This window comes from Melospiza melodia, chromosome 1 (assembly GCF_035770615.1).
Source record: "Melospiza melodia melodia isolate bMelMel2 chromosome 1, bMelMel2.pri, whole genome shotgun sequence".
NCBI classification, from domain to species: domain Eukaryota; kingdom Metazoa; phylum Chordata; class Aves; order Passeriformes; family Passerellidae; genus Melospiza; species Melospiza melodia.
Genome location: NC_086194.1, coordinates 160643312 through 160667018, shown reverse-complemented (window position 1 = coordinate 160667018; position 23707 = coordinate 160643312). Strand labels below are relative to the sequence as shown.

The 23707-nt window shown below is 41.2% G+C and overlaps 1 protein-coding gene across 1 annotated transcript in view; it reads left to right on the top strand.

Annotated features, from left to right (window-relative positions):
* Positions 1 to 23707, top strand: part of SNTB1 (syntrophin beta 1) — a 112915-nt gene that overhangs the window by 36342 nt on the left and 52866 nt on the right. Inside the window, exon 2 of the mRNA XM_063173553.1 lies at positions 19099 to 19315. Within this exon, the coding sequence (XP_063029623.1) occupies positions 19099 to 19315 (217 nt within the window). The remainder of the gene's footprint in view (positions 1 to 19098; positions 19316 to 23707) is intronic.

Genomic DNA, 23707 nt, shown 5'->3' with positions numbered 1-23707 from the left:
TGTTTCTCCATGTTGTAGTCAGCTTAGACCTCTATATGTTTTTGAGTATGGACTTGGAAAACTTTGGATTTTCTTTTGGTTTTATTTCTACCTTGCCTGGTTTGAGGTTGATTTCTTATGTATTTTTTTTTTTCCCATAGCTTTGAATTTCTTACTTGTTATACACCTATGTAACTCTGGCATTTCAAAAAGTCAAGTCCTGTACTCTCTCCTTTCTACGTACACTTTTTAGCATTTGGAAATGAGGATCCCCAAAATAACTCTTGGTCAACGATACATATTAATGTGCAGAAAACAAGTTCTGAAAGACCTCCATATATAGCTTTACTTTTAACTTGTACCTTGAAATTGTGCATATGAGATTGGAAAGCATGAAGTAATGTGAGCCTGGAGAATTGATGTGATGAAAACCTTGGGCATTGGGGCCAGTTGTTTAAAGTTGTTGTTCAGAACAAGGTTCCCATGTGGACACTAGTTTTTCAGAGGGTGAGAGAATTGACCATGATTTGAGGGTACTAGTCATTATGCTTGAATATAAATGCAGTCTAAGTTCCTAAATAATTGTGTTCCAGATTACTGCTTGCATTAGAGAAAAGTAATTTATGATTGCTGAAATATTTTGGAATATGGAATAAAGTGGTTTTTTTTCTCCTGTCCAGTTAAGACTAATTGTTATAATTTTACCATAAAAACGGAATAAAGTAGGAGTTGATTCAGTGATGGGAGAGGGTTTAGAGTGCAGTTCAGATTTTAGTTGTATAAATAAAATGATGGTTATTCTTTTAAAAGAAGAAAACATCAATTAAAACAGAGGCAATATGTTGTCTAATTCCTGCAACCTTTTTTCCCTTTGGCAGTACTATATTCTGAATTTAATTCTTCCCTGCAGACAGTCCCCTCTGTTCAATGCAAATGCATGAGTTCGTTGGCTTCAAAGTAAAAATCTTCACAATAAATACTGGTGGTAATAGTAAGAGAAATTAACAGTCAAATTTGCAGGGTTGTGTGTAACTGCATCGTGTTCTGACAGCTTGGCCTTTAGTTTTAATTCTTGTTCATGTCATTGGGAGCCATCACTGAGCAGAGCAGTGGAGTGAAGGCAGTCAGGGGCTGAAAATCTGGCATCGCCCCAGGGACTGGGGAGAATACTCAGCAGCGGAGTTTTACTGTTCAGCTCAGATACTATTAGGTGTAAATAGTACATTTCTGGTTCCTCACTTGTGATCTTGGATTTATGGAGACAGAAAGCAGGACATTTGAGAACCCTCAGGCTTCCACGAGAGACTTCCAAGGAGAAGTGAGCAGCGCTGCAGGGGCTGTGTGTGACAGGTGGTTCCAGAACTGTCAAGGTGAATATTGAGTTGTGTAAATGTATTTCTTGGTGGCAGGGATGTGTAGTTGTGTAGCTATATTAAAAAGGACAATACATTTATTTATTTGTTCTTCGATTGTCATGATCTTTTAAATTTATATTTCTGCTTAGTTTTGCCTCACACAGATAGTTACTTTAAGAGATTATTCAATTTCACACCTGCTGAGAAAAGTCTTTTTCTATCATCCATTCCTCGCTGTCTATGCAAGATGCCATCCAAATAAACCTGCACAGAGGAATTCCTGAATGTCTGTCCTATCTCTGCCTATCTAAGCTTTGTATTGGCAACAGGATAATCCATACTTTTGACTTGGAATAGGTTTCACAAGGAATGGGGAAAGGAGGGATGGATGGGTTTGAGCTTCCTTTTTTTTTCAAGATCCATTAGTTGGGACTTGCAAAACTTAATGAACTGCCTTGCCACTTCTGATTATGGTGTGCAGTCAAAAGAATAATGTATATGCATGTGATTTGGGTATGGTAATGTAATCAAAAAAACCTTATGGAAACTCCAGAGCATTTAATTTACTCTTATTTTCCTGTCTCCCAAGTCTTTGCAGTAGCGCTTTGGCATTCACAAATTATAATTGGATGATACGACCTTGGATTTAAAATACTGAATTCGATGCAAGATCAAATACAGGTTGATCAAGTGGAGTCTCTTGGTCTTCTGGGGGAATTTCATTCCTCTGAACTTTAGCTAAGTGCTTGACAGCTAACTAAAATGAGATACTGACTCTTCATGCTTGTTAACAAAGAAAAGGAGAAAACCTGGCAGCTCCAAAAGCTGATTTCTTCCCACTTTACAATAACTGCTGCATGAATTGCCCTCTTGAGAGGACTATTTATCTTTGTGAATTATAGAGATTGCCAGTTTCTAACATAGTAATTTTAACTCAGTGAATTCCTCCTATTATGCCACATTGTTGGCTGTCTTCATTTTAGATTTTAAGTTGTGTTAGATCACATTAAAGGCCTCCTTCTCTTCACAGTCTTCTTATTTTTAGTCATTTGATTTTGCTAACTTGATCACCAAGGGAATAGCAGCAGCATGTGTCTACCAAAAGCTAACTGTGCCGAAGCAGCAGAGACAATTAAATCATCTCCTGAAGTCTTGGGAGCTCAGCCAGGCCTGTTTTCTGTTCTACAAGATTTCCTGGTCTTTTTCATCTTAAAAAACCAATGTCACCATGCTTGGTTAAGCAGGGGGATTGGTGGCTTTGGCTGCTGCTCTGGATGCTGGTGGTGCCCAGGCAGTGCCATGTCTCTGAGCATGTGTAGGAAGAAGAAGGTTTATGGCTCTTCAGGCCTCAGTTCTCCACTCAGCTTCCATCAAGGATTCCATCTGGCCCAGTATGGAGCATTGCTAAGTGGGGATGACTCTTTGCTCATGGGTACTTTTGGCAAAGACTTGACACAAGCCGAAGGCAGCTGCGTGTCTTCTGTTCAGGCTCTTTCTATTGCAAGGCAACAGGTTCCTGCTCAGACAGAGTGTTATTTTGGGCTTGGGCTCTCTCTGTAAATTCTTTGAGGAATGTAATGTTCTGGGTATTTTGCTGTGCATGTAATTGGACTTCCTGGTTATTTGCAGAAAAACATGAAGTCTGACAGCCCCAGAATTAATAGAGCCTGGTTTTCGGTGAATCCTGTTTCACAGTTGATTTATTTCTTAATCTAATTAATCAACTAGAAATATTATAAGACTGTGGTGGGAACTGATGTCTTTTAAACATCAGAGTCCAGTGTCAAGAGTGAGAGTTATAATGTCCTAATGCAGGAGACATTTTGCTGTGCTTTTATATCTCTTTACCAAAGAATCTGCAAGGGAATAAAATATTTCATAACCACTTTCCTTCTGTAGATCTTCTGGTGTCTAAGAAGGGTTTGCCTCTGGTTATTTCCTTTAGCAGCCTGCTGATAATACTCTGCTGTTTGATCAGTGTTTCCAAGGAGGTACAGTATATTGTCTGAGGTTTGAGGTGTGTTTTCCTTCCTCCTGCCTCTCCAGCTTTTGGCGGGACTGCTGGGTGTCTGTAGTGGTAGCAACCCAAAAGCAAGACAGACTTTTTTTCATTCTAGTGAATGTCAGGATCATATCCCTGCAGTGCTGGGCAATGCAGAAGGAAGGCAGAGGAGACAGTGCATTGATTTAAGAGTTCAGCATTTAAGGATAAGGTGTGACAAGTGTGTGTAACTGCTGATGAGAATAAAATAGGGATGAAAGGTGAGAATAATAGTGAAGGATGATGAGCTATTACATATTCTTAGTTTTGTGGAATTACTCAGGCCTGACCTGCCTGAATGATTGATTGTATGAAACAAATCAGATGGTGTAATAGAGCTGATCTCTTTTCTTCTCCGTAGTGGTTACCAGTTGGGAAAGCCCTATAGGTTTTTTGTCAGAAACAGAGCACAAGCACAAAGGGGTATCCATAAAAAGGAATGTAGTGAGGATATCAAAAGCAGAAGATGGTAGGGAAAGGTAATTTAAATTGAATGCCTGTTCGAGGCTGCAGAAGGACTGTAGAGTAGTAAACAGAGAATATGTAAGAAGCAGAGAATGTGTAAGAGAATATGTAGGGGAAAAGGCAGTGTGTGTGCCTTTGCTTCTGCTGATATTTCTGTGTCTGATGGATGCCAGAACATGCAGGGTTGTGTGAGCAGCTGGGGCTTTGCTTCATGCAGGATGGCCTAGATGGCAGCAGGGCTGCCTGTGCACACTTCCTTTCCTCCCACTGGAGGAGCAACTGTTGAGTTTAAAGAAAAACAATGGTTCTTCTAAAAGTGACAGCCCTTGCAAAGGAGCCTGCATTTCGTCACAGCACGAGTCAGAGGCTTGGTTTAGACAGCTGTAGTTACAGCAGAGCTCTGCTCCAGCACAGGGGTGAGGGACAATGGACACAGCAGAAGGGACTGCCTGGTCACTGTGTGCTTGGACCTGCTTTCCTCACCTCTTCCCTGGGGAATGAAGAGGCCCTGCTGCTACATGTACACTGTAGGAGATTGGGGAAATGGTTTTAAGTAAGTGTTGGACCAACGCAATAGCACAGCCTATCATCTTTTCCACAGCTATGTTGTTCAAAAGAGTCTCATCTACTACAAAAGCCCTGATCACAAATTTTGAGGTAAATATATGAGGCTCCTTCTTGAGTCTCATGGGTACATATCACCCACTCACTCCTCAGTGTGTATTTAAAATGATAATTATTTCTGTTCCCAAGTAGGAATAGGAAGATCTGGGGTGCAGTAGGACTGGTTGCAAGTCTGGGAGAGAAGCTGTTGGTAGCCCATTGGGTTAGTCTTGCTGGAAGGTGGAACATGACTTGATTGGCTGTGGTTTTCTCTTGGTGTTTTACTTCTGAAGAATTTTTTGAGCTTTCCATCTCCTGAGCACAGCAGGCATCTGCACAATTACTGCGGCATGATGCAAAGAGAAGGGGGAAGAAAGTGTTGAATGTGGGATCCTGACAAACATTATTTAAACCATTGGAGAAGTGCAGCAGATTGACTCCCTGGCCGTCACTGCTGATAATGCTGCTCATAGAGCTTGTCAGCATTCCAGCTCCACGTTTTTATAACCATTTAATTACTGCCTGTATTGAATGTAGCTGGAATTCGCCATTGCAGCTAATGCTCTGGAAATGCACTGTAGACTATAAGAAAGTGAAGAATTTCAAGGAGATAGGCAGTAATGAGTTTGCTCATCCTGTTAGGTAACATCTCTTTAACAACCCCAATAAACAGTCTGTTTGTTTTGTGTTTGCGTGGTTTGTGGGTTTTGGTTTTGTTGGGGTTTTTTGTTTTGTTTTTAGGATACAGTGTCCTTGATTTGATAAAGTTTTCTTTTACTTAAAATCACAATCCCTTTCTTAAAACTTAATTTGACTTTATATTATTAAATATATTTTGTCTTTTATTTTCTTCTAACTCCCCATGCCTGCCAGAAGGTGGTGGTGGCCATACCGTGGTCCAGCCTGGATACCTCATTCCTGCTTTATCCAAGGTCCAAGGCATCCATTTGCAGAGAGCACTAAAACTCCACTGCCAGAAATTGATCTGACTGGTGGGTGCTGAGCTGCTGTGAAGTGACCTGAAAATACTGGTTAGAGAGTGCTATCAATGTTGTAAAGATATTTTGTCAGGGAGACAATATTTCTGTGTAATGGTAGATAGAATTCCTGACATGAACATGTTCTCATCATTCACCAGAGCACAACATGTATCTCATGGGACATTCTGCAAGCACAGCCTGGGAGCTTCTTGCAGCACCTGTCCCATCACAGGGCGCTGCCAGGGTGGGAGAGGAGCTGGGGTCCAGCAGCAGCTGCTGCTCCCTGTGTGCAGCCTCTGCACGAGCAAAGGGGGAGAGGCAAGGGCAGCCTGGCTCAGCAGCACTGGCTGTCTGTGCCCCCTCTCTTTCCTCCTTCCCTTCCTTAGCAGGAGAGTTTAGAGGCTGCTGCTGTGGGAAGGAAAGGGTAAAAGGGAGGGTGAGGTGTTCTGGGCAGCGAGGGAAGAGACTGGCACTCAGTGGGGTGGTGAGAGGGGTGTGCAGTGTGTGCCCATGGCAGGGAGGCAGCAGAGGGGCTGGGGCACACCCTGCCTGAAGGGGAGCCTGCTGCTCCCTTCCTGACAGAGGAACAAATGTAGGATTGGTTCCAGGGGTTGAGGGGTAGAATCCCTGTGATCAGGTAACAGCTGCTGGAGGAATGGGGAGCCAGAAATTTCTAACAGTACCCTAGGACATGGCATGTGTTGAAAAGATGCATGTACATCTGTGTACATTTATAAATGTCCATGTGTTACTGAACTGGCTTGTGTCTGTATAGTTGCTCTGTTGTATATCTGCTGCCACTGAATTATCTCATTAACACTTTTGTTGAAGAGGGTTTTCTGGTCATTGATCATTAGTGTCACTGCATGCTAAGTACAAATCCTATAAACCTCAGAGTATGTGCCAGGTCTAGTGTTTGTAAGCTAAACTGAGATCCAGGGATTGTGCTGTCAATCTGCAAGAATCCTACGAGTCTCCTAGTCCTGCTCTGAAGGTGATGATGATTTGTCCCTTCAGTGGGCTAAGACAAGGAGGCAGTGCAATACAAATAGTGTGAAAAAAAGTCTGGAGGAAGCTGATGTGACCTAGAAGTAGTCTGTTTACTGGCACAAACTTCAGAACTGGTCTGCCCTCTTTCACAATTGACAGGCTTGTACATTCTCTAATCTATCATGCATTTAATGAAACAACTACAGAATAATCCTTGGTTGAGCAAAGAGTGTATACAGCACTCCAGTATTCTCAGCTCTTAACGTGGGATAACTAGTGGGCCATTTTTTATCCACCAGAATAAGTTTCTAACACGCTCTGTGCTGGAAGAGATGTAGATGTCACAGACATACCTCTGCCACCAGCTAGCTTAAAATCCTCTCCCAGATCCTCATGTTTTTTTCTTAAATTCAATAACCAATCAGGCAGATTCCTCAAAGGTTTTGCTTTAGGCTCTCCATCTGCCACCAACTTCATTTCAGCCTCTTACAGTCTCTAAAAGGGAGGCAGTTGCAGAATTGGTCTTTAAAGAGTTGTAGATGAGTATTGAATTATAGATAAATATTGAATTGTAGATAAATACTGAATTATCAGTTTCTGATATTTGCTGAAATCTAGAGTTTCAGACTTGTCCTTTACAAACAGGAGCACAAACCTACAATAGCAATAAGTCCAAAGGTCTGCTTATTTATGAGTGATCTCTTTAGAAATTCATGTTGATATGATTCTCATGGTCTTTGGTGTGCAAGATGACAGAAGAGTCACCCTGACTGTAGGGATACAGGCAGGCTGGTGTTTGCAGTCTGCACTGAGGTATGGTGTCAGCACTAAAGCTGACCAAGCTCTTTTTCAGTGGTTCCATTTGGGATATCTCTTGTTGAACTGGAGTTCAACAGCTACTCATGCTGCTACATAACCTGCCAGTGTTAGTTTTCCTCCCACTTCCCATTCTTTGCTTCTTTATAGACTATTCATATCTTCAGCTGTGACCATTTGACCTGAGCTAATTCCCACTGATAATGAACCCAGTGACTTTGGCAGAAATTGTAAGTGACCTTGAGATCAGAAGCTCTTTGAGGCAGAAATTATTCTTGATACATTCTTTCTCCCTCTGTGCCCATCGGAGCTGCTGCTGTTAAAAAAAAAAAAAAAAAAGAAAAAAAAAAGGCAGCAGCACTGATATAATCTGATTGTGCTCTCTGCAAGTAGCAGAGAGACCTGCCCTTGAGCTAAATAAAGCAAACAAGCCTCAAACAGATAGTTATCCCTGTTGTGTATCCCCAAGCCTGTGTAAAAGCACAGATGATGTGGCTGAGAAAGCTGTGCTTTCAGCTCCTCATTTCAAAGGTGCTTCCACACCAGAGCATAAAGAAAACCAGTTGCACTAATGAAACATGCACATGTATTATCCTTTGCTTTCACTCTGCAAGCCTTGCAAGCTTATTTACTTTTGCAACAGGATTATCCCCAGGTCTCACCGGACAGACATACAAGCAGGGTATTTTTCCCCCTTTTTTGTGCATTGGCCTGAACTTGTGAAGCCAAGACAGAGATTGGGAGGTTCAGCAGAGCTGCTGTCAGTCTGCCCATGTATTGAGGACTTTTCATTCTGTGTGCCTCGAGGCCACTCTGCCTGCCCATACAGGCTCTGCTGGGCATCCTCATGTGCCCAGCTACTCCCAGTCACTTCAGCTGTCCTTGCTTCAGACAAATGCTTTTATATCTATATTCAGGCTACAGCTCCAGTGTGAAAACCCTTTATGCCCGAGGTGGTGCTGAAAGTTTATGTCTTGATGGAATCCCTTCTTCGGAAGTAGCAGTGAGAACAACGGGAAATTCTTGCCACTATTCATTGTGAAAGCATCCTAGCAACTGTGTCACCCCAGTCAGGTTTTTTCAGTGTTTTTACAAACAGCACCTGCTACTGCTGTCTCTGTTACAGGGAATGCAGTGCAGCTGTAACAACATGGGGAGATATGTGCATGATTTTTACTGTGGGCTCTTCTGCCTGCTTATTTTCTTGTCGTGTCCCTATTGTCCTTTAACTTGTTCTCGATTTCTAAGATCTTTGGGAGGGGACCAGCTTTTTGTTCTGTGCTTGAACAGCATCTGAGGCTGTCATGCCCTGGTTCCTCACTAATCCTGGTTAAGTGGTCCAGTAATACAAATGGCAAATAAATTTGAGATACAGACAAATTACCATTCCTCTCACTGATTAAACAAATGGTTTTCTGTGTGATAATTTGAACCGGTTGCATTTTATTACAGCCCTTTGAAGCTCAGTTTCTTTTCCAGCCTCTGTTATCAGCCTCCTGTACGAGCTGACAGAAAAGTACTTGGCAGGCAGTTTGCAGACTTCGAAAAACAATAGATTGTACTATTTTAACCTGGCTTTGACCTAACCTGAAACAGTCAAAACCGGTGTTTAGCAAATGTGTTTTGATGTGCCGAGTGGACTTCACTTGCTGGCAGCAGCTGCTGAGAGCAGCCTGTGCCCTACAGGAGATGGGGGACTGTGCTGGCCTCAGCATCAGCACAGGGCCAGGGCAGCCTCAGTAGCTCTCTATAGTAGCGCTGGAATGAAGCAGGGAATTACTTTACCCTTAAATTGAAGATTAATGTGATTTTTTTTTCTGGGACAGAAAACACTGCTTGTTTTCTGTAAGGATCAAGTGCCCACTGAAACGGGATTATATTTACATTATTATTGCAAGGCGATCTGTGAAATAGGCTTTCTGTGCCTCAGTAAAGAGCCATGACCCCTCACAGAGTTATCTTTTAAGCTGCATGCTAAACCCAGGGGGGCTTATGGCTCAAAGCTAATGGGGATTTAACTTCTCACTGAAAGGAATTTGCAGCCTAACCCTGTTTAGATGCTCTTTGCTCTCATTGATTAAATGCCCAGTCCACTGCAAGAAACCTAATAGAATCATAACTGTATAAATTTTCCAGTTGACAAAATGGATGCTGGGAAACTCTATGCAATATTTATTAGAAAAGGAGTTTGATCTTAAAAAGTCATTTTAAATCAAAATGTCAATTCGCAGTTCTGTTTTGTTTGTAGAGAAAGAAAAGAATTTGAATGAAGATGTATTTTTAAAGCACTTCACAAAACCATTTCATGGAAAAAAACAGTTTCTGAAATCAGTATTTTTGTGAGGATTCACTGTGTTTTGTGAGTTCACTGTGTTCACTAATTAGTTTTTGAGATCCTGTCTGTAGAATAGTTTAGATGAGGCTATTTAAATGTAATAAACCTGCCCCTCCTCCCAAGTATTTCTCACCCCAAATTGCATTATGCACTGAAGTTCCAGGAGGACCATATTCCATCACAGATCATTGGCATTTTTTAAGACACAGTAACTGTAGCTCCTCAGGGATGAGACAGAGGAGCTGTGGTCTTGGTAAGAGACTTTGAGATGCAAAGAGCAGCACACGATGCCATCCACAGTCCTGTGGCAGCCTAGTTGGGTTTCAGTCTCAGTCTCTTTCTGTGTCAGTTCTGAGAATTTCCCATGCCTGCTCCAAGTGCAGGTGGTTTCTGAAAACCTTTTAGCTGATGCTAATGACTGGTGTGCTTATTCTTTAATTGTTGATTGTTGTAGTTTGTTGATAGGATTTCAGTGGCTTATTCCTAGAGAAAACCATAATCCCTTGTAGAAAAGAGCTCCATTCACTTGGGAGCCAAAGAACTGAGGCACAAGGATGTGGTTTAATGTTTCATTGTCCAACTCTTTTCATCACCCTTCCTGCATATACAGTCCTGTTTCCTTTACCCCTTGCAATACAAGGGGTGGTGTCATGTGAGCTCTTCCCTCCCTTCCAGTGCCTCAGTGAGCAATCTGTCTGCTTCAGGTGGTTTTCTTTTGCCTGTAGATGAGCCAGGAAATAGGTGTACAGCCAAGCCTCATCCCAGGTCTGCCACTCTCCTGCTGAGTAGTCTTGCAAATGACTTTAGGTAGAGTGAGGCAGTGTGAGGCTGAGCTTGGGCTTTGAAACCAGGCATTCTGGATATGGCCATTGGCCTGTCCCATTGGTAAGGTTGCAAACTAAAGGATTCCCCAAAACAAAGACTTTTATAATGATCTGATGCCTTTTGGTGTACAGCCCAGCCACAGGAGTTACAGCAAGTTCTAAGCTGAATGCTTGCCTGAGTTTGTTCATTTTGAAAGCTCTTGGTATTGTCCAGTGAAGAATGAAAAGGGTGAACTGAAACTTTGCAAGTGATTGCAGCTCTGCTCTTCAAGATAAATCCTGGAGATCTTAGAAGATCCTCAAAGGTCTTCTCTTAGGGAGAAAACAGTAGGCATTGCAAATCCAGTTTTCACTGGCACTAGGATCTCTGTGACTTGTTCAAAGAGAAAAAGTAATATAGGTAGAAATCGAGTGCAATGCTGAGAACTGTCTGTGACTTACTGCATGACTTTGAGGAAGGCAGTTTAACTTGCCTGTGTCAGTTTAGCCATCTGTAAAAGAGGTACAATCATACACAGCATAATAATTTCCCTCTCAGTGAGTGCCATTTTCAGTCTACCCTGTACTTCTTAATGATTTGTGTGCCTGCTGAAATAACAGCATCCTCTAAAACCGTAATACCCTTATGTATTTTTCACATAATCACTAGCGGCTGAAATATTTGTTCTGACACTTGAGATTACTCATGTAAATAGAAAAATTATAACAGGCTGGCAATGCCAGACACCTTGAATTCCATCTGAGTGTGTGGGTGATGGGAGAGGGATCTATAAATACTGACAGAGGCAGGGAAACAAGCATGAGCAGCACACAAGAAATTCTGAATCAACTTATTCCTGACATATAGGTAAAAGATTTTAAAGTGTAATATCAGTTTTGGGTAGGAGAAGGCCCTTAGGAATCTAAGTGTTACAGTTCCATTGAAGAAATGTATTTTGCTCCATTTCTCTGCTTTACATGAAGTTACATTTTTCTGTTGTACCTTTGAGTGGGGTTACGTACTCCATTTGACTAAACTACATAATTTTTCCTTTTTCAATTTTTTTCTTTCCTTTTTTTTTTTTTTTTTTTGGGTTAAACTTAGAACACATTCAGCTTTGGGGACAAGCAGAAGCTCCAGTTTGGTTATCAGTGAGTGACTCACAGGTCCTACAATGCTTTTTCTCAAAATGTGACTGCTAATTTCCATGTTCAGCTCCCAAATTGCCAGTTTCAGATGTTTTCCACTTCCATTGTGAAAGATCTGCGTAGTTCTAATTGCAGAGTTCAGTGTCACATAACAATGTAGCAAATGAGCTGTGTCACATTTTACTTAAAAATGTAGTAGGTTAGGCAGCTACAGTCTTTAGGTTTTGGCAGTAGTTTTTTTCAGTTTGCAGTTTATTTGATATGAGATATTTGTGCAATGTAGCTGCTTCTTGTTCTTCATTGAGTCCTGTTTCTTTTGAGTACAAGCTCTTCAAGATAGCATCAGTGTCTCCTAGATAAAGCTATAAGCATCTTCTTTTTAACCAAACTTGTACTTCTGGGATTTACAAGCTAAAATTTGTTTTTCAGATTATGAAGAGATGTATATGCCTTTATTTTGCTGCAGTACGTAAAGTTTTTGAAAGATAGATTAATAGCTTATGGGACCTTGACTCTAGAATTCATGCAGTTATTGTTAGTGACATATCAAAACTCTGAACTGAATACATCCAATTGATTGAAACAGAAACTTTGAAATTTAAAATAAACTAAATTACTTGAAGGAAACTGTAGGACATTCAGCATAGTAGGTATGTAATGGACATTCTAATGGAAAGTATTGAGAAACACCCAATGGAAACAGTCTGCCATTATTATTATTATTATTATTATTATTACTACTACTACTACTACTACTACTGCTACTGCTACTGCTACTACTTTTACCAGTTTGAAAATTTTGTGTACCAGGTTACTGACAACCTGTGACTGCTTGTAATCAATTTATCTGCTTAAGTGCTGGTGTCACATATTCAGCCTCCAGTTCCATTGTTGATTCCATTGTGTGCATGACATAAATTTGTGTCTGATTAATTTCTGTTAATCTTTTTTGAACAGAAATACAGAAAATCTCACCCCAGCACTGAAATTCATCCTGCATTCCTCAAGCATGCATGCTGTTAACTTCAAACGTGAACTTTATTATCAGACCATGGAAGTTGAGCTCACAAAGGAGCTGAAGGGGGATGGTCAGCAGTGACCAGCTCCAGGTGACCGCAGAGAGAAGTGACTGCAGGTGAAGCTTTCAGGCTGTCTGCTGCAGGCTGGTGGGGCCTGAGCTGTGTTCTCTGCTCGTGCTGCTCCATGTGCCGTACAAAATCATAGCTCGTGGAGGAATGAAAAGGAATTATTATTTAGAGGCTTTACAGCTGACAAAATTGATACACTGCATAAGATAAAAAGACATATAAAGCCTTCCCTCCCTAGAAAACATTTATGTTGAGGAAACTCAGAAACTGTTGAAGAAGTGTTTGGTGAAGGGAGATGTCAGGCCTAGGGAATCAGTGGCTGAATCAGCCCACACCACAGGCAAAGTCTCAGGAAAAGAAACGGAGGATAAGTAAGGGAGGAGTTTTTGGTGTTACACAGAAGCAGGGGATAGCCTGGGAATGTAATCTCCATTATGAGTGTAAGCTTCACAAGTGCTGAAACCAGAGTGGAGGCCCCTGGTGCGGATGGGAAGGAGGAAGTGGCCACAGGGGCTGCTCCAGCCAAGACCTGTGCTGGGTTTTCCCCTGCCATTTCTTAACTTCTAAGACATTTTTAGTGGTCAGTTACGTTTTTTGAAGTCTGATGTAGATAACACAGTGTGGCTAATCACTGTGACCTATTCAAGTGGTCAAACCCATGAGGTTTCACAAACTGCATGCTTGCATGTCTTCCTGAGAAGAGCTTATTTAGTCCCATTTTCTCCTGTTTGATGGGGCCAGGACTGCAAATCTCTTGCCTTGTTGACAAAAAAAATTCTCTTAACTACATAAAATTGCTTATTGCAAGGTACTTTGAAGGTACTGCCTTCATTTGTTGAGTGCAAGTGTGTGATGCTGCTTATATCCCTACTTAACATAGCTTCACCTTTCCAATAAAAGCAGCTGCAAATTTAAAAGCACACTATGAAGTATTCTTTATATTTTTAAAATGCAGTTGTTGATCTTTTAAATCCAGCCTATTTGTACCCGACTGAAAACTCAAACTTGAAGCCTGATTGCTTACTAGCTACACTTAGGGCCAATTGCTAAGGTGCTCCTTTCAGGTAAACTTTATCTTAAAGATGTCTTTGTCTTCTGGATCCTTCTGAAGTTATTCTTTTGAAATATTCTTTCTTGTATTCCACATAAGAAGTATAATAAGTGCAATATATTTTAAAAAGGATTTAAAACAGTCCCTTATGATTTAAATCCAAGCCTGTCTCTTTAAGAGATGAATAGACAATTCAGTGAATTCAATGGAATTGTTTTAAAAACAGTAGAAAAGCACAGTCTTACTACAGTGTGAGAAATGGCAAAAGCATTAAGGAGATTTTTACTCTTACAAGGTGTTTATTTTAACTAATTTCTGTCTTCTCCCGGAGGTGGAAATCTGATGCTTTTGGCAGATCAAGAGGTTTACTATTTCACATCCATTTCAGCATGGGGGAAAGCAGATGATGTTAATGGATAATACTTGTCCGAGCGTAGTAACAGATGTTTCTGTAGGAAATGTAGTGAAAACACTGACAAGCAGGATTGTTGACTGCTTTTTGGTTTATGCCCAGATTAAAGCTGCTGAGGGGATCATGTGATGTGTCTTCATAGATGGTCTGATTCATAAATTCTTTTCTTTGGGTCGTAGTTTTGATGATGGCAGCAGCAGCTCATCTCATTTTTATACAGTGCTTCACTGTAAGGCATGCACTTGGCTTGAGTTTAGAGGAAGTTTGATCTCTCACATAAAGCCTAGCAGGCAAATGCTGGTATTATGTTGGAGGACACTCTGCTTTTCTCCTGCAAAGGGGAATTCCTTGATCAAGTGTCTTCAATCAGATTTGGGTATGTTGCTCCCTTTACTTTCGTATTGTAAACCTACACATCCTGTCCTCATTCCTGTAGTAACAAAAGAGCTTTCCTCAGGCTTGCTGGCTTCCCCTCAGTGGTCTTTGTCCTCCCTCCTAGGAAACAGTTTGAGTGTGTCAGAAGAGTCCCAGTTCCTCAGAAAGGCGTCTGGCCAAGAACCTGACCAAGTTGGGCTGTAGTATTTCTCTCATTAAAAGCCTGCTTCTTCCCCCCAAAAAGTCATCTGTGAACAGTAACAAAGCATTCATTGTGGAGTCCTTGGACTTGGCAGAAGCACAAATAAATGAAGTGCTTTTTTGGAAGCTACATTCCCTGTCTTGCAGATCAAAAAATAAATCCAAACTGTTTCAATGTGTATCAGTGGATTAATTCATTTGATTGCCACTTCCCTTCCTCTTCTCTTTGTGGGGAGGGGCACTCCGGAGATTGGAATTTTAATTGCTTGACCACAGTTTCTTATTAGTGGTGCAGCGAAAGGGTATGGATCATTAATTGGTACTGAATATAAGGATCTCTGAAGTTGAGCTATAGCATCAAACAAATGAGTTTAGACAACTCCTGACTAAACTTACAGTCTATAAGTAAATTAAGTTAAAATAATGAAGCTATTAGATTTTTTTCCTGAGTCCCTGCATGTTGTTTTCTGTGTTTGCAGTATTCTTAGGGTCTTAAAGATTGTGGCATTTTAATATAAATACATATTTAATATTTGTATATATGTTAGACATATGTACATACTCCAAAGATATATTTGTTAGACATATGTATATACTCCAAAGATATATATGTGTATATGTGCCAATAAAATAGTTATTCATAATTTAAAATTGTTATGCAATGGCATGCTTTATTTATTTTTATTAATATTTTGAGGTTTTAATTCATTAGGTAGTTTCATCGGCAATATATAAACCCAGTGGTTTTGACAGTCGCTTTCTTTTTCAGTCAGTACTTGAATTTGTGCCACTAGATCCAAAAGAAATCCAGCTCTTGAGTGTAATGCTCTGAAAACAAAGTATTATTCACTTTATTACTTTAAAGTCCAATAGACTGTATAATCTTTTTTTCTGGTTTTAAAACTTGATGATGGAAGTGAATTGTATAACTGCAGTTTAACTTTGCTCTATCCATGATTCTCAGATAGTGCAGTGTGGAATAGGAATATGCCTATAATAGATACTGGTATCAACTTGTTTTCTGCTATGAGCATTAAGAAGTGGCTAGTGAACAGGCTGCAGAATGTAAAAGGGTAGGGTCATCCTAAATTGCTATGTATGTAGTAGGGTTGCTGGTGCATCGTTATAAAACAGCATGTTCTGCAGTATTTGCACCCAGAATTTAGAGGTAAATAGGAAATAGTTGCTGATAAAACTTATGAGTCATCTGAACAATGTGTGCCTGATCTCAGCTAAATTCATAAATTGGGCTTTGGTTATGGACATGTAATTACAGATGTTGGTGAAATAAATGGAAAGCAGTGGCTTTGAAGTTTAAGTAACAGCAAAAAATTATATAAATGGATCAAGTTATGCCACCTGTTCCACTCCCATATTATATTTGTGTTTTTATATGTATCCATTTTGGGGCTTTTAAAATATGAATCACACCTGAATTGCAACAGCCATAAAGTCTGGGCTGTAAAACCCAGCAGAATTCAGCCATGAATCCAGAGACCTGTGCTTGTGTTTAGTAGGAAGTGGGATGCTATTAGTAGAGGCTAGAAAAATGTGGGGGTTTTTGTTTGTTTTTTGGGGTTTTTTTGGGTTTTTTTTTACAGAAAGCATATATTTACTTCATTTTTTCATTCTACTGTGGAATTTCATGTGAAGATGGTGTTAGCAGTTTATTAGTGCATTAGGAGCTCTTTGTTCATATCCCTGGGGCTGAGCAACCATCTTCTGTTGAGATGTAGTAGAAGCTAGATGTCTGTAAGTTCAGAAGTTGGAAGGAATTTTCATAGGATGTACTTCCTCAAGGTAGTTTCTTGGCTTTTGCTGTGTTTGAGGCTCAGTTTCTGGAAAGAGGATGGTGTTTCTGCTCTCCCCCTATTCGTGCTTCCTTTTTCATGGAACTTTATGAAGGACTGCAGCTGTCTGCCATGAATTCACCGGTACATCCCATGGAAACTTGGCTTTTGGGACATGGAAAGGCTGCCTCTTTTCTTCTGTCCTGTCTCTGGGGAATTAAATTCACATTTTGTGTTCTGCTTAAGGTTCCAGCCAAAGTTTTTACTTCAGCTTCCTTCCTCTCCCTGCCCCTCTCTCCTCCTCTTAATTAAAATATGCCAGGGTTGAATGGATATAACTGCAACTGGAAGGACAAAAATAGCACAGAAGAAATAAAGATTCAGTTGAGACCTGGACCTTTATTTGGAATCACATTTGCTGGAATGTCATTGTACCAGTGTTCAAAAACTGACTGGATTACTTTTTTCAACAGAGCAATCATTAATCTCTAATTTTAAAGGGAACAAAATTTTGTTTGAAGTTGAACGTGATTTTCACAGCTTCAGCTGTTCTGCCCATGGAAATTAATGACAAGGTCGTGTTCAGTGTTAACAGGAATAGATACACACATCTGTATCTGTTCTGTTCTTGGCTTCCCTAAGGCTGTGAGTACATCCAAACTGAGATGGCAGCTGCTGAAACCAATATCTCTATGACACTGGCAACAGCTGCTTATTTTCAGCACCTTTGAAAATCATGTAATTTTTGGAGTCCTCAAAAGATGAGCACTGGTTTGAGGAGTTAGGTGACACCGCTTTTTAGATAATGGACTTTAGGTAGATATCTAAAAAGTTTTTAAAAATCAATCTCAACTCTTTTTGCCTGAAATAGTTTCTGGAAGCCTGGCAGAGTTCTTTGCCAACTCTTCCTAAGAAGGGAATGAATTAATTTAAGAATATACTCAGAATATGGTCGGACAAGGAACTAAAAACAACAGTGTTCAGTGGACTGCCTTTCTGATAAATCACAAATGGTCCTTCCCAAAAAGGAATATCCTAAACAGAGAAATCCTTGTGATTGAAGTTAACGTATTTTTTTTAAAAGGATAAAATGAACAATGGCAACATGGGCACTAAGGTGTTTTAGAGAAAAAGAGCAATAGGTGCTCACAGAGCCTGGACTCTAGATTTGTACTGGTTTCTCTCTTGGTAATTTTTTTATGAAATGCCTTGAAATAGTGCTGCTGAAGCTAATCAGCTGATCTGTAGTTTTGATAATAGGAACACTGTTGTTCTTCTCCACTCTTCTGAATACTTCTCTTGCTTTCATTTTGAACTGAAAAACTTCCGTTGACTTTCCCTAATTTAACGTGGTTCACCGCAATGCCCTTTTGTAATTTACCCACCTTTTTGTTATTCAGTCATTCCCAGCTTCTTCAGCTGAGCTGACATGATGATCTGCACCATTTCCTTGAAATGTTCTCCCACAGCATTTTAATAACTCCCCCAAGCAAGTTCACAATGCCCAGGCCCTTTCAGATGGTGTCACTGCTGTTTGAGTTGTGGGGACAATCGAGTGGCGGCAGCCAGTGATGCAGCCACAGCTGTGTGCTGGGGGAATATTGGCTTAACCAGGGCACTTAAATGGGGTGTCTTGTCTGAGTTCCATCAGGTTTATGAAGGGGAAGGAGGCTTTGACTGGCAGACTTGTCAAGTCCATCAATAGCAAAAGCAACCATGAGCTTAAACTATGAAAATGATTAAAAAACAAGAGAAAAATGTTGCAGTATTTGCCTGCATAAAGAGGGGAATATGAAGCATATGTGTAAAAAAGGTATAATGCAGTAAGATAATTTAATATAGTAAGATAATTTCAGAATCCTACATTCACTTTTCTTATCCATTCTGGAAAAAAGCCTGTAACAGGCTGAGATCTAATCTGACACCTTCACTCTCACAAAAGGCTCAAATTCCATTTAATTTCCCCAAGAGAAGGCTAAGAAGTGATTGGTTTTTGTTTGCTCCATATATATATATATATATATATATATATATATATATATATATATATATATATATATATATATATATATATATATATATATATATATATATATATATATATATATATATATATGTCCAAGTAGATTAGACAAAACTGCTTCCCAGCAAGCGGAAATAATTGTTGAGATTAGTGGTGGAACACTGACAAGTGTGAACCAGAAGCGCAGAAGCGAGATGTGAGTTGGAATCACTGGAAGTATTGCTGGGACATTTTAGATAGGGGAATAACAGGGTCACTGTCACTTGGTGGAATGTCTTTCTTTAAACATCCCTGTACCTCAGACTGCTCATGGCTTCTGTGTGAAGCAATTGTTGCATGACTGATTACCCACTGTCACAGAAAGGTGGGATGGCTCTCCTGGCCCTGCACTGTATGGCTCTATGTTCTTACTTCGCTAATTCTGTTTTTCTCCCTCATTTTACTCATAGCACCATACTGATACTGGCAGCAGGCACATCTGCATCTTCTGTATTTGCACAGCTTCCCATGCTGGGATGCTTGGTGAGCAGAATTAATGGACAGCATCGAGGGTTAACACCAGTCCAGAGAGCTCACACGAGCATGCAACTCCAGAATATTCATTTATTTACTGTTTTCCATCACTTTTTCTCTCTTCCACAGTGAAATACATGAGAGAAGCAACCCCCTATGTGAAGAAAGGCTCCCCCGTGTCAGAGATCGGCTGGGAGACGCCTCCGCCCGAGTCCCCGCGCCTGGGCTGCGCCTCGGCTGAGCCCACGGCGCAGCTCTCGCTCTCCATCCACAGGGACAGGAAGACAATTCCCCTCAAGATGTGCTACGTGACACGCAACCTGACTGTGCCAGACCCCGAAAACAGGTGAGTGGGGATTGCCTGGGGCTGGGATTTCACTTGCACCTTGAATGGTTGCTGCCATTTGCTGCACTGGGGTTGGTGAGCAGCACCGGGGCTCTGGCCACACAATCTAGCAAGGGGAGCCAGCAGCTTTGGGAAGGGTGGGTGGTGTTGACAGAGCCACATGAGGTGTGGCTCAGCTTTTGGGTTATGCTAGAGGAACCTCAATGCAGCAATCCAGCACTTTTGTTGGAAATAAAATCTCGGGGGGTTGTTTTCATCATGATCAAGTGTCTGCTTTTGAAGGAAAAGACACTGTACACACTAATTGGTTACATCCTCCAGGCTGCCTAAATCTGATTCCACTAAATTGCATTTTCTTTCCTTTTTTAAATGAATATTGTTTTAAGAATGGTCTGGTTTGAGTATTCGGTTCTGGACATTAAAGTCAAGAAGAGGAGAAAAGTTCCACTTACACGGCATTAATGGGGAGTTTTTGTGACTTGTTTTTTTTCTTAATGTTAAAAATAGGATGAGGTTTTACCAGCCCTTATTTATAACATATGTGGAACAGCTGCACTGCACCAGCACACTCCCTGATCCCTTCTCTAACAGCTGCTAATAAAAAAGGGAGCAGTCAAGTCAGTGATACAGACTAATTCTCCATCCAAATAATGGCCTTTTCATTTTTCTGCAGTGCTCAGAAGCTGGTGTAATGCCTTTGATTCTCAGCATTTACATATAGGCATAAACAAAAGTTACATTTTCATTTGCAGAAAAGGATAAGGAGAAGTGGGAAGAGAAGAAAGTGGCTTGGGAAGGATGTAATCTCTGTAATCGCTTGCACTGCAATTTAGAAACTTTATTAGTATCTGTATTGTTTTCCATCTTTCCTTTTTATGTTTGTCTGACCTTTTAATTTTCCCCCTCTATACTTTATTGTTTAGTATGACTTTACATTGCCTTGGCTCTTCATCCCACGTAGTGGTTGCCACCATAGTCAGCGTAACTGACTGCTACAGAAGTGCAATCGTAAAAATAACGCTAGCAGTCCTTCTCAGCTTAGATCTAGATGTTTATTGATATTGGCCACTCTTTTTCCACATATGTCTGCATAGTTTAAGGTTTGACAGCCGTATCACCTGTCTGAGAGTTTGTCTTTCTCTCTGCCATGGTGTGTATTTTAAAAATATTCATACAGGTTGCATTTTTGGAATCAGTACAATGTATCGATACTTTGCCTGCATTGACTTTATTTTCTCACATTTTTCCCCTTTCTTTTTTGATTTTATTGTAGTTTTCACCTTCTGTCGCTCTCCTGGCTCTCAGTTGGTTTGAGAGCCAGGACTGACTCAGAGGGACACACACTCATTGCTCATGATACCTCTGCAATGGAGCTGACTTTTTTGAAGTATGCTACATGTGTGTGTTTTCTTCAGTGTTACTAGGAAGTAATGTGTGGGAGACTCGTATTGCTTGTTATCATGGTTTTCATTTTGTGTTGCTGTCATTTCCTGTGGAAAGAGTGACTTCTGATTTTTACTGTAGTCCAGCACAGTGCAGTCTGAGATGGATTTTTCCATCCAAGCATGCAGTACCTCAACGTCGTGGTAGCTGCTGTGTCGTAGTAGCACCCCATGGATTAGCATCTTTACTGGTTTCAGTGTTTTTTAACAATTCTGAACACTGGAACTCATATTTCCCAGTATTAATGCTATTACAATGTAGTGACCCTTTCTTACTGGAATGCCTTCCAAGATAGTAATCCGATTCCAGAACAATAATTTTGTCTTTGCTCACAGCAGAGCCTAAGCCACGTCCTTAAATGCTTACAACACTTCTGTTTCATAACCCAGTGACCTGACACACATAGATTTTGTAACTGATGGTGTCACTTTGCTGGATGGTCTTAAGAGAGCTCTGCTGGCAGGATGCCAAAGCATATGTTGGCCATTAAAGGGCTCCTTTGGACTATAACTGAGCTAATTTTCGTTTAAGAGCAAGTGTGGACATGGAAAGCCTGAGTTTTCCAGTGCAGTGATTTCTTCACTGCAGGCTGGGGATAATGTCAGCAGCCTTCTGGGACCAGGATGAACTGATTTGATGGCCAGCATGAGAAGATACCTATGTTAAGGGACCCAAAAGGAAATACTTGCTTGTTGGCACTGAATTATCTCAAATTCTTAGAAAGCTGCAGTGAAATGTGGATTTAATGGGCATGGAGGATTGTTTTTCCCATTAGAGCTGGTAGCCCTGCATAGGACTTTTTTCTTCTCATGGACGACTGACCTCAGTTCAGAGATTCTCAAGTCTGTGTCTACTCTCAGATGTTTTGGTGAACTTGTTATTTTGGAGCAGAAGTGATGTCTGTTGCTTTTACAGCCAGCAGTTCTCAGATGTCTCCTTCACCTGATCTGCCTGTGGGTTCATTCTGGAGGAGATCTTTTCTGTTACCTGATAAAAAAAGTTGTAAGATGCCAAGGAGAAGATCCTTAATACAAATCAATACCAAAATTAGTGTGTAGGATTTTTTTTTATGATAAAAGCATGGCAAGAGGAGAAAAGATGTAGAGCATCTATGCCATTTTTCTCTTGTTGCAGGGCTTGTTATATTTTAGACTGGAAGAAACTGGTTAAAATAACTGCTACTAAAATCAGTTGTTTGCTGTGTTTTCACTGATAAGTGATCTTTTTGGTGGCAGCAGTAAAGGTTAATGTCAGGCCTCACTGAGGAGCATCCCCTCCTAATGAAGGAATGTGGAAATGATCATGGCTAGTAATGCCAATAAAGAGAAAATCTTCTGCAGTGTAGAAAGCTTTTCATCAATTTCTGGTGATGATAGTAAGGAACAGGAGAAAAAAAATGTCTTCCAGGTGAAATTTTTTCTGTTGGTGCTTTTAAAATCTTGGGATATAATACAAAGGTACTTCTGTACACAGCACAAGAGACACAACATTCCCTGGAGAAATGAGACAATGCTATGTGGGTAGCAAAGGTTTTCTCATCTGCTCTTGAAGTCACCCTAAAATTCTGCTTGCACATCTTTCAGCCAAACCCAGCAGGTGTGGGCCTGGTCCTGTCAGCACACATCATGTTCTTCCAGTGTCAGGAGTCCAGAGCAGTGTGAATCTCACAGGGAACTTCAGCAGGGTCCAGCCTTAATGACTGGGTTATTCATTGGCATGATTTGGCCCTCTGATGGGAAAGGTTTGCTTTGGTCTGGAAGCTAGGAAAAATGGACTGAGATGGATTCCCAACAGTGAACTTTTCCTATCACTGTCCATTTCAGGATTGGACTAATTGCAATCAGAAGATAAAATTGATCATGTACATTCTGTAGGTGTGTGTTGGGTTTGCATGGCCAGGTTCTGGTAGCAGAGAAGCTACAGAGGTGGCCTCTGTGAGAAGCTGTCAGGAACTTCCTCCGTGTCCTACAGTGCCAATGACAGCCAGCTCCAAGGTGGGCCCACTGCTGGTCAAAGCTGTTGGGAATTGTAGTAACACCTCTGTGATAACAGATTTAAAAAGGAAAATAAGAAAGTTGCTTTGCAGATGTAATTGTGGCCAGATAAGATTAGAGTGAGAATATGTGAAAGAAACAGCCCTGCAGCCACCAAGGTCGGTGAGGAAGGAGGGGCATGAGGTGTTCCAGGTGCCAGAGCAGAGATTCCCCTGCAGCCCATGGGGAGGCAGCTGTGCCCCTGCAGCCCATGGAGGATCACAGGGATGCAGAGACCCACCTGCAGCTCAGGGAGGATCACAGGGATGCAGAGATTCGCCTGCAGCCCGTGGAGGAGCCAATGCCAGAGCAGGTGGATGCCCAAAATAGTCTGTGATGGGAAATCTGTTGTGTGGGAAATCTGTGCTGAAGCAGGTTCCTGGCAGGGACGTGTGGAGAGAGGAGCCCAGGCTGGAGCAGGTTTGGTGGCAGGGACCTGCAGAGCTATGGAGAGAGGAGTCACACTGGAGCTGGTTTGGTGCCAGGACTTGTGACCCCGTAGGGGATCCATGCAGGAACAGCCTGATCCTGAAGGACTGCACCCTGTGGAAAGGGAGCCACACTGGAGCAGTTCATGAAGATCTGCAGCCCATGGGATGGACTCACATTGGAGAAGTTCATGAAGGACTGCATGAGAGGAGCCCCACACTGGAGCAAGGGGAGGACTCCTGTCCCTGAGCAGCAGCAGCAGAAACAACCTGTGATGAACTGTGATCCCCATTCCCTGTCTCCTTGTGCCACAGGAGGGGAGTAGGTAGAGCCTGGGAAGGAAGGGGGTGGGGGGGAGAAGGTGTTTTTAAGATTTATTTTCTCAGTAATCTCAGTTATTTTGTAAGTAATGCATTCAATTAATTTCTTGAAGTTGGAGCCTGTTTTGTCTGTGATGGTATTTGGTGAGTGATTGCTCCTGGTCTTT